Source organism: Helianthus annuus, chromosome 16 (assembly GCF_002127325.2).
Source record: "Helianthus annuus cultivar XRQ/B chromosome 16, HanXRQr2.0-SUNRISE, whole genome shotgun sequence".
In the NCBI taxonomy this organism is placed as follows: Eukaryota; Viridiplantae; Streptophyta; class Magnoliopsida; order Asterales; family Asteraceae; genus Helianthus; species Helianthus annuus.
The window spans coordinates 120,947,636-120,959,647 of NC_035448.2; the positions used below are offsets into that span (position 1 = coordinate 120,947,636).

Here is a 12,012-nt window from a genome sequence, read left to right on the forward strand (position 1 = left end):
TTATGTTACGTTTTTGTTTATAAATTTTCAAAAATTGTACTTGCAATCTTCAATAAACTAAATAAAATTAACTAATATTATTTATTATTTATACATTTACGGAGTTTTAAATAAATGGTTAAATTTATTGAGACTTCGTTAACAAATTTTGCAACAGCAGACGAAAACCAAACTTTGTATTAATATAATATTTGTATTTTCACTATACAAAATAACATTTACTCGACCCATGTAATACATGAGTTTTTTTAAGATATAACTTTTTTATTATTTGATATATTTTTCACTATACAAAATAACATTTACTCATCCAATGTAATACATGAGGTTTTTTAAGATATAACTTTTTATTATTTGATATATAAAATTAGATTTATTTAATTCGTACAATACGCGGGGTTTATTAAGAATATATATTTCTTATTATTTAGTACATAAAATTACATTTATTCAAACCGTGTAATGTGCATATTTTTAAAGATGTAATTTTTTTTATTATTTGGTATATAAAATTACATTTATTTAACCCGTGTAATAAATGAGGTTTTTTTTAAAGATGTATTATTTTATTATTTGGTAAAAATATTACATTTATTCAACTCGTGTATTACACGTGGTTTTAAAGATATAACTTTTTTTATTTGGTATATAAAATTACATTTATTCAACCCGTACAATATGGTTCTTATAGATATAGATTTTTTATTATTTTAATATATAAAATTATATTTATTTAACCCGTACAATAAATGAGATTTTTAAAAATATATTGTTTTATTATTTAGTATATAAAATTTATTTATTTAACCCCGTGTAATACACGGGGTTATAACCTAGTACATATATATATAAAGGGGTTCATCCCCCACCCCCTAGGTCCATCTCCTTTAGACCCATCCTCACACCCGCTTACGTGACAGTGACGTGACGGCCCATCCTCCCCACATCATACCTTCCAGTCTTATAACGTGCCATTTTGAGTTTGCTACAAGACAAGATAATAGCAAGTGTATCATTATCTACTAAAAGAGTTAAAAGAAATTGAATTGGACTAGCCTAAGATTCTTAAACAAAGGCAGAGTGGCAGGCTTAATCCATTACTCTGAGTAACTTCACTTTTCCAAAGAGAAGTATGATTTCTGGTAACTACCCCGGCCTATACCTCTCCTAGCCGAGAAATAAACTTGGTGATCCTTGGATACACATCTAAGTCGAAGGTTTCCAAAGGTTTAGAGTCTGTTTGACAACTTCTGAATGGTTAAGTGCTGAACGAGTAAGATGTCTGAACCATTAAGTGCTGAACCAGTAAGATGTCTGAACCATTAAGAGCCAGTATAATGATTAATCGTTCAAAGGCAAATGTCTGCCCAATTCAGATTAGATGGCTTAACCATTCAGACTCAGTATAATATTTAACCATTCAGAGGCAAATGTCTGAACCATTCAGACATCTGCTCGCGAAACAAACAGTCTGAACCATTAAGTACTAAACCAATAAGATGTTTGAACCATTAAGGGTCTCATTAAAAGCTAAACAAACAACCCCTTAATTTTATGATGCAAATCGTAATTTAAAAAATGAAATTGAATTTGATGTTTTCAACAAGTAAAAAGTGTATATAGCATGTTCAAGACAAAACTTATTAATGTTGAATAGTTTTATCTTGGCTAAAAAGTAGATTGAAGTTTCACGATATTGTATGGGAGATATGGATAGATTTTAACATACGAAATATAGTAAGATAATCTGATGTAATTAGGGTTGTACACGTTTTTCGTTTTCTTTTGTATTATACTTTTTCGGATTTTTACAACATATTCTGCCCCTATTCTATTAATTATAGAATCTTAGGGGCTGTTTGATAGCCTCTGAATGATCATTAAGAGGCTACCGTTTAATGGAACCATTAAGAATTTTACCAATGAGAAGGTAGAAGAATATGACATGTGATGATTTATCATTGAGAGGTTACCTTTTAACCATTCAGACTTGAGGTTACCTCTTATTCATTCAGAGGTTTTAAACCATTAAGAGGTAGCATCTGAATTGTCATTAAAGGCTACCAAACAGCCCCTTACATTTTAAAAAAATAAAAGTCAAGGGGATTTAGATTGACCCAAATTCTTTAAGGATGTTCCTCGTACGACAGGCACCAAAATCAGGATTATTTACTTTTGTCAGTCTTACAAAAGCACATAAACCGCATTAAAGACCATTGAAATTGTGTTCAAGAATGATGAAATTTTGAAAAATACAGCTGTAACAGCTCCCATATTTCCTCTCTCTCTATATATACATACACACAGATACATACACATATAATAATATAAAAACAATGAAGTCATAAATTAGAAAAAGAAAGTCAAAATAGGGGGGAAAGTCCAGGCAGCCTAAAGCCCCTTTGCAGCCACCTTTCAGAGGAAAAACCAAGAACAAAGAACCCTCTTTAGCGGTTACAAAACCTAAAATACATACATCTTTTGTATCTATTTTATCAACCAAAAATTCAGTCTTTATGGTTCTTGAGATGATCAGCGGTCGGTGAGTCCAAAATTTTCAAGAAATGTTAAAAAGATTGTGACTTTGTTGATGGGTTTGTTGATTTGGATGATGGGTTTGGTTGATGATTGTAAATTTGACATTTTTTTTTTGTGATATCAGTTAATTAATTGTTGATTTGTTTTTTTTTGGGATATTTTCAGGCTGTGGAATTGAAGGTTAAGGGGCTGAATTAGTTATATGGGGAATTTATGTTCCAATTCTGGTTCCAAGGTGATCAATTTTCATGTTTTTTTATGGGTTTTTTTTTTTTTTTTTTTTTTTTTTTTTTTTTTTAATATGGGTGTTATTTGAGTTTTGATATTTTGGTTGAATATAAGCATATGATTAAGCAAATTGGCTGTGGGTGTTGGATTTTATGATCTTTATGTTTAGGGTTTTTTCCCCTCTTTAAGTATATAATTAGTTTTTTTTTTTTTTTTTTGGGTTCTAATTTGACTTCAATTTTGACCAAATTGTTGAAAGTCAAAAGTCAAGCTGTTTTTGGATGTATGACATTATGGGATTATGAAATCTTGTAAGTCTCTTTGAAGTAATAAGCTGTTCAAAATTAGGCTTATTTGGGTGATTGAGTTCCTGATTTATTGAGCAGTAATTCGGGTTTTGTCGTTTAACGGGCATGGTCAAAGTTGACTGCTTTTCAAAGCGAATTGCGCTATCTCATTATGTGAATTAGGCTAGCATTCTGATGCATTAGAACACAAAGCTGTTCGTTTGTTCACCGGTGTCAGAAACTTTCTTCATGAGTGTATTGATTGTGCTTGCCTTTGGTTTCTCGATCAAATTGTTATTAAAAGTCAACAGTTGACTATTAATGTTGACCTGCATGTTTACGCCCATTTGCACGATTATACACACAACAATTTCAAGAACCCTACTTATTTGACCCATAAAGAATTTGATGTAACTGGCTTATCTGTAATTTAACAATTATTTACGTATAAGTAAAGTCTTTTTTTTGTTGTTGTTGACTTTAGCATGCAGGAGAGAAGTCATCGAATGGCTCGGGCAAGGGACAAGGCCAACACGGGTCGGTGAAATACGGTTTCACCCTAGTTAAAGGGAAGGCTAATCATCCAATGGAAGACTACCATGTTTCCAAATTCATCCCTCATCAAGGACGTGAGCTCGGCCTCTTTGCTATTTACGATGGGCATCTAGGGCATAGCGTGCCTGCATATCTTCAGAAACATTTATTCCCCAATATCCTAAAGGAGGTGAGACTTTAAGTTTAATAAGTATTTACTCACAGTTCATAAGGAATATTTAAAGTCATTTGGATACGATTGTTTGATGACGTACGTTACATACGTAGTATGCACACTTCTTGTTCGTGTTCTAGATCGTTTTTTGTTCTTTTGCGCGTCATATTTTTTACTTGTAATGCGCATATGTGCTTAGTTCGAGAGCTTAGATTTTTTTTTTTAATTAATTTCTCGTTGAAAATATAATCTTTGTTTGGATTTCGAGAGTTAAATTTTGTATTTTGAAATAAAGTTCTACTAAAATAGCATCTAAAATCCTGTCACCATATGACGTTTTGTGTTATGGCAGAGAGAGTTTTGGACAGATCCAAACAGGTCAATTTCGAAAGCCTATGAAAGAACCGACCAAGCAATTCTTTCTCACAATCCCGACCTGGGAAGAGGTGGGTCCACTGCGGTTACTGCTATCCTTATCAACGGTCGAAAGTTATGGGTAGCAAATGTCGGAGATTCTCGGGCAGTTCTTTCAAAGAGCGGGCGGGCAATTCAGATGAGTATCGATCATGAGCCCGGTAAAGAGAGGAGCAGTATTGAAAATAAAGGCGGCTTCGTCTCGAACATGCCAGGTCATCTTTTTAGAACATATCGAGTCATAATGGATAGTTTTATTTCTGGTTGGTTTGGGTTGATCTGAAGAACTTTCCACCTGTTTTTTAAGTAGTATTTTCTATTTTGTAATAATTTGTGTTATAATATGATAACAAAAAATAGTTATTACAATAATAATTTAGTGTTTTAAGTAAACTGTTTTAGTAGATTGTATGCACAGGGCTGTCCTGAGAATCCTAAAAAATCTTTGGGCCTTGGGCGAGTAGTGAAAAACGGGCCTTAAAATATATATTTTAAAAAACATACATAAAAAGGCTTAAAATATATATAGAAAAAATCATTTTTTTTAAAAAGGCCCTAAAATATATATAAATATATTTAAAAATTATATAAAAATCTTAAAATGTATTAAAAAAGTTTAAAAAATATAACAAAAGTTAAAATATATATATATAGAAATCATTTTTCTAAATTTCGGGCCCTCCGGAGATTTGGGCCTCAGGCGGTCAGCTGGGCCTGTGTATTCATTAACAACTTCCGACCCGTTTGACCTATTTGACCAGATTCCTTTTCAGTTAATATTTTGATTTGACCCATTTAATCTGACTCAACCCATTCATTAGTAAATGGGTCAAAATTTCCATCTCTAGAATTGCACCAAATAATTATTATTCGTATACGAGCCTAACTCCATTTGTTGAATGATGTATCAGGAGACGTAGCACGAGTGAACGGACAACTAGCTGTTTCACGCGCTTTCGGGGACAAGAATCTCAAGATTCATTTACGATCCGACCCGGATATAAGAAGCACAAATATCGATGCAAATACCGAAATTCTCATTCTCGCAAGTGACGGTGTGTGGAAGGTAAAGAAAGCAAAACTCTGACTTCATAAAAGTCAACAAGCGTCACTCTACAAGACTTTGACTTTACTTTGACTTTCATGGGTGTTGGTTGATCCAGGTCATGACTAACCAAGAGGCGGTGAACATAGCGATAAAGATCCGGGACCCACATAAGGCGGCGAAGCAACTAGCATCTGAAGCACTGAATCGAGAAAGTAAAGATGATATCTCATGCATTGTTGTGCGTTTTAAGTGATGAGAACACATAAAGAAGCGTGCGTTTTAGGACGAGTATGTGCAGTATAAGATGTAAATTATGGAGGGTTTACAAAGTTCATTGCCATTGTCGAGTACAGTTTGTTTTCTGTTGAAGATATCGAATTGTTTGTGCTCATTTTGTTGGTTTGGTATTTTTTTTTTCATTTCTCTTACATTTCTAGTTATATTTACTTTCGGTTTTGGTTAGTTTTAAAGGCGAGTTTTAAACGAATAATCGTCCTTCTTGTAATCCAAGTAAATTGATTTTTTTGGTTGCTTGTTATTACAAGAGAAAATTAGGTTATAAGATTATTCAACACCGACGTCATTGTTTGAAGTTAATTACTTAGACGTGCTGGAGGCGCTTGGCGAGCATCTACACCTGAACATGAAAAAAACTGACCTCTTTTTAACTAGTAAAGAAGTTGCGTGAAGTAGTCAAATCTAGTTTCGAACGGTTTGGTTAATCTAGTTTCTAACGGTCTGAACCAACCGGAAATCAGTCTAAACAAGCAAGAAACCAGTCTAAAGCATCCAAAAATGGCCTTTACCGGATGTATGTCTTGCTTGTCTCGGGCCTTTGCGCCTTGAACCTTTAACTACCTAGATCAAAAGGGTGTTTTTTTTTAAGAAAATAAATAATAAAGAGGCACCGTAAAAATTACAATAAAGCTTGTGTGAGTGATGTATATGTATTATTGTGAATGCTCTTTCTATATGTTGTGTTAGTAACTATCATGCATTAAACAATGACATGATCACACGTACAACTTAGAGTAGAATCAGAATGTATGAAAAAAACATTCATAATAATACATATACGTCATTCTAATGACTTTCCATAAGATACACCGTGAAAATTACAATAAAGCTCATGTGAATGCTCTTTCTATATGAGTGACGAATTATGATCTCCTATAATGAATGAATAATAGTTACAAATACAAATTTAAAGGAAAATATATTTGTAAAAAATGGTATTAGACTACAATTTAATCAAAATAAATTTACTTAAAACATAAAAGGAATTATAGACAATTGCTTTCGAAAAAAATATATATATATTCCTAGCGCTAGCAATAAAGAATGAATCAAATAGTATTAATTTCTCACAGCAATTAGTTCTTGAGTTTGTAAAAAATGGTATCAAAATAAATTTACTTAAAACATAAAAGGAATTATAGACAATTGCTTTCGAAAAAAAAAATATATTCCTAGCGCTAGCAATAAAGAATGAATCAAATGGTATTAATTTCTCACAGCAATAAACATGAACACAATTAGTTCTTGAGAGTTTATAGGGAACAAGGAATTTGATAATAATAAAAAAATCAGATTCAGACACAAAAAGCATTTTCATGATTCTTATTTAAGTGGAAAACTGGATTCCCAAAGGTTTTATTTTAAACACAAATACAAGCAAATGTCTTTTAATTTTATAATGAACTAGATTAGAACCCCGTGTATTACACGGGTTGAATAAATCTATCTGCTATAATAAAAGAAATCAAGTTTTGCACACGTGTGATTCATTGAAAGCATTCTTAAATTTATACTTATCTTATATTAACTAAATAAATAAATAATAAATTAATATTAAATCTTATCATATTTTAATAAAATATTATCCTCAAATCTAAATTGTTAATTTAATATATTTTTAAAACAAATACTTCTCTTTCCTACTTATCTTATATTAAATATATAAATAATAAATTAATATTAAATATTATCCTAATTTATTAAAAATATAATTTTTTAATTATTTGATATACAAAATTATATTTATTCAACAAGTCTAAAATGCGGGGTTTTGAAAAATATAACTTATTTTTTATTTTTTACTATACAAAGTTACATTTGTATAACCCGTGTAATACACGAAGTTTTTAAAGATATAACTTTTATAATTTGCTATGTAAAATTAGATTTATTCAACACGTATAATACAAGATATTTTTAAGGATGTAATGTTTTTCTTATTTGGTAGATTTTTCGACCCAACTATACACGAGTTTTTTAAAGATATGACGTTTTTTGGATTTAATATACAAAATTACATTTATTTTATATGTGTAATACAAATGGTTTTTAAAGATATAACTCTTTTTTAGATCTATTCAACACGTGTAACATACAGGGTTTTTAAGAATGTAATTTTTTTTTATTATTTGGTAGATTAATTCAACCCGGTTATACACTGCTTTTTTTAAGATACGACGTTTTTAGTACTTAGTATACAAAATTATATTTATTTAATCTGTGTAATACACATGGTTTTTAAAGATATAACTTTTTTATTATTTCTGCATGTATTACGTGACTAAATGAATGCTTGTTATTATGTTTACACGTGGAATGCTGTCTACCCGCCTTAACGATGTAGTAGTGACTGGCGTTTTTTTAGCTATGCATTCCGTACAATATATGGGGTTCATAAAAATATAACTTTTTATTATTTAATATATAAAATTATATTTATTCAACCCGTGTAATACACGGGGTTCTAACCTAGTGTAAATTTATATACTAAATAAAAAATAATATATATCTTTAAAAACTTTGTTTATTACACGGATTGAATACATATAATTTTATATACTAAAAATAAAAAAGTTATATCTTTAAAAACCCCGTGTATTGTTGTACAGGTTGAATAAATATAATTTTATACATCAAATAATGAAAAATACTAAATAATAAATTATTTATATATTTAAAAAACCCCGTGTATTGTACGGTGAAGAAACACTGACCTTAACGGTAGTATCCGACTAAGACTTCAACGATCAGTGACCCGAACGGTTAGCTGCAAAACAGAAACACCGTTAGGACTCGTTACAGGAATGGGGTTATTCCTGTAACCACCCTCCGGCGTGAGAATAAGTCTCGGTTTATGGGAGTAAAGATGAAGAGAATAGTTGTATGAGAGCAAGATGATCTGTAACACCCCGAAAACGGGTTTGGTAATCAAACCACGTTTATATTAAAAGACGGGTAATTTACCTTTAGTGGTAAAAGTAAACCGGTGAATATTGGGATTATTAAATAAACAAGAATTTACTAACTAGGAATTTTAACCCAGTTAGCTAATAGTCTAGAGATAACTTATAATAGGGTTAAAATTTAGCCAAACTATAAGTTATACAAAAGTGGAGGGACCTAAGTGGTAGAACTAGAAACTAGAATTTAATAAAACAAATAAAAATAAACCAAACACCCTAATTAGAGGTGTCTGGTCGATCAGAGAAGAGAGCAGGTCGATCCCCACTCTTCAAAACCCTAGAACTTCACTAAACTTGCAAATTGAAGGTCCAATTCAGTCCAAAATCAAAATTAAAGCATGGATTATTGATCCTCGTCACAAGAGGATTAAAAGGTATGTAAAATTTAATGAAAACTCTTAGCTTGAAATTCTCATGAAATTGGGAATTTCTGAATTTATGGTTGCATGTGTATGTTATGATGATTTAGGAACAACTATAGTGTCTAGGGACAAACCCTAGACAAACACAAGCTGAAATCATGTGAAATTTTAGTGAAAACTATAATCACCATTGTAGGTGATTAGTGAATTATGTGGAAATTGATGAACACTAGGAAATAGATTGTTGATCTAGTGTAAATTGACAATTATGAAGTGATTTCGAAAATTATAGAAGTGAACCACTTTGTAAGATGGTTGATTTATGTGAAATTAGGGCTAAGAAATAAGCTAGAGATTTGATAAATAAACATGCAAAATTCTGCCCTTAAAGTGTTTGTTGAAATGCCTCAAAGAAGGCTCGAAACTAGAATTTTTGTAGTTAAAACACCTAGTTGTGATGTTTTGGCTATTATGCAAAATGTGATTAAAAAGAGTTCCAAATGTGATGAACGTGGTTAGAACTTTGGTTAAAACGGTGGTCTAAAGATAACGCCTACCGGGTAATTAAAGAATGCTAGAACTAGATGATGAACTCGAATATGCAATTAGTATACTAATGGGCATTTGACTTTTAAAAAGTCATACTGACCTATAATTCGATAAATGGTAAATTTTGATATAAAATGTGTAAGGTGGAATAATCGTATTAAATTATGATTAAACTAACCACCTTGAAAACAATGATGATAGTTTGACTCTTGACAAGCTAGAAGGAGACTTGGGCAAGGAACGGGTCAAACGGTTAGTGTATGGGAAAAAAAGCATAACCGGAGGCAAGGTAAGTGACGCTTACATCTTTTTGTAGAATATGCATTATTTTGTAAGTTACTAATGCGATTAGTGTAATATCCGAATTAAGGGTTCCGACGATATTAACATGAGTCGGAACAAACTAAAATGATAATAACCATGTATTATGGTAAAAAGAAGCGAAACGGTAATTTAGTCATGTAATGACTAATAACTAAGAAGTTTTCGTTAAGATTATTTTAATTGCAACTAATAATGAGAAAATGAGTAAGAATGGAAATTTAGTCAAATATTGGCTAAAGTAAATTAGAGTTAAAAAGGGGCACCCGTGGCGTAAGCCGAATGGGTGAAAACATAAGAAAGGAGTTTAAGAGAAAAAGGGGTCTAGTAGCAAAAATCCGAAATGGGTCGGATGAACAAATTGGCAATTAATAACCATGTTTTGCTACTTATGAAAATGCCTAGTCTTATAGGCCAAACGGGTCAAATGGTGTGATAACACCATTTGACAATATCGACTAATATGGTTGTCAAGTCTTATGCTAACAGGACCGATTAGCAAATCGGATAATTTCGTCACTATTGATTTTGTGATAATGAAAACAAGGTATAAAACGGGTCTACTTGTTGATCCGGGCCAGGTACGCATATTCATGTTGTAGTTTAAATTGCTATTTTGGTCGAATAAATGGGAAAGAGAGTCTTTCGTAGTAAAAAGAGCAAAAATCGACCAAAACACCCTTGTTGGCTAATTCGAACAAACAACCTTTAAAAGTTGTTTGGAAACGAGTTCTATGATTAGGTAAATACTTAGAATAAGTATAGAAGCTGAAAGAGGTATTACTTTTTAGCCAAATGGCACTATTAGAGTTTTGCCGTAAAATATGGATTCTAGAGGTAAATTTGGGTTATATAAGATCACCACAAGAAACCCACTTTAATACATTCGAGGTGGGATATTATAGGATAAGAAATGTGGTGATGGAATACTAGAAGCAATCGAAAGCGTTTTTAGGCTCGAACGTGCTTAAATACCCTTAACGGGTCAAAATAAACATTTGAGTAATAACGGGTTCAAGAATGTATGTAAACCGGGATTTTGAACCTCCTATGATAAATAACAATGAATTTATGGAATTCATAAGAAATCGGAGTCAAATAATTATGATTGTTTGACAAATACAAGAATGGGTCAAAATTGGGTAAAAGGGCGATAAGTCGAAGACTTAAAGGTCTGAATTTTTATTAAACCGAATGATGGATTTTAACCTCTTAAGGTGAGGAATCAAATTACAATCACGTAGGAAGAAACGGTAGAGCAAACGGACAAGCGATTTGAAAGATACGAAAGTTTTCGTGTCAAAAAGCGGCAAAATGGAAAGGATGGATGCAGGGGCCGCCGTAACTTACGGTGCCACCGTAAGTTACGGTGGAGCCAAAAATGCTACGGTAGGATACCCCTGATTTACGGTAAGGGAAATGAGGATTCAGGGGCCACCGTAACTTACGGTGCCACCGTAAGTTACGGTGGAGACCAGAAATCAATTGTTTGTTGTGGATCAAGATTTAAATGTTGGATTTTCTTGATTTCCTTGTTATATTAGTTAATTAATTATCAAAACTGACCTTTAAGTTGGTTTTGATCACAGGTGAATGTCGAGAGTCCCGGATGAAGATCGAGCATCGAGCAAGAACCGAACACACATTATACAAAGCTTCCGCAACGTTGTTTATCGTTATTCTAAACGGCGAATTAAATCACATTATGTTTATCACTCAAAATGTAAAAGTTTTTAACAAACCCGTATTTCCGATGTATATGTAATCTTAAATTACATGATTATTTTCGCAAAATATACGTTAAACCTTGATTTATAAGAACGGGTGTTACATGATCCATACCTTATATGTTTACCTCTATTTATAGTTTTGCTATTAGGGTTTCCCCTAACTTAGGATGGATTCCGATAAGTTAGCGATTTGCATGATCTTCCCAAAAAGTTGAAGATTTAGTTGTGTATCCTTCCATGAAAAAATGGTATATTCTAGAATAACCGTTTATAATTATTTGTTTATAATAAAATAATAGGTAATGACCGGGTCGGGTTAGCCGATGCGGGTCATACCTCGTCATGTCCCCCCAGTCCGAAGTTATGAAATGAATTTCATGAGATCGGACTAAGAGAGAGAGAGAGAGAAAAAAAAGTTGGTATATCCTGGTTGGGGCTAATTTCATCGAGTGAAGTGCCGTTATGCAATGGGAAAATGACGGCGACAAGATAGGACGTGACAGTTAAATCATCATTGGGATGACAACTGTATTTACCCTGTTCTGACACGCGTTTCCGTCCGTACG

At 32.2% G+C, this 12,012-nt stretch overlaps 1 protein-coding gene across 1 annotated transcript; it reads left to right on the top strand.

Moving 5' to 3' along the window:
- The first annotated feature begins 2,241 nt into the window (after positions 1–2,241).
- LOC110915764 (probable protein phosphatase 2C 9) lies at positions 2,242–5,652 on the top strand. Its single transcript, XM_022160518.2, has 6 exons — positions 2,242–2,542; positions 2,704–2,773; positions 3,538–3,777; positions 4,115–4,391; positions 5,088–5,242; positions 5,340–5,652. Exons 2-6 carry the CDS (start codon positions 2,741–2,743, stop codon positions 5,475–5,477), a joined length of 843 nt encoding a protein of 280 aa, XP_022016210.1. The 5' UTR covers positions 2,242–2,542; positions 2,704–2,740; the 3' UTR covers positions 5,478–5,652.
- Positions 5,653–12,012: the final 6,360 nt, after the last annotated feature.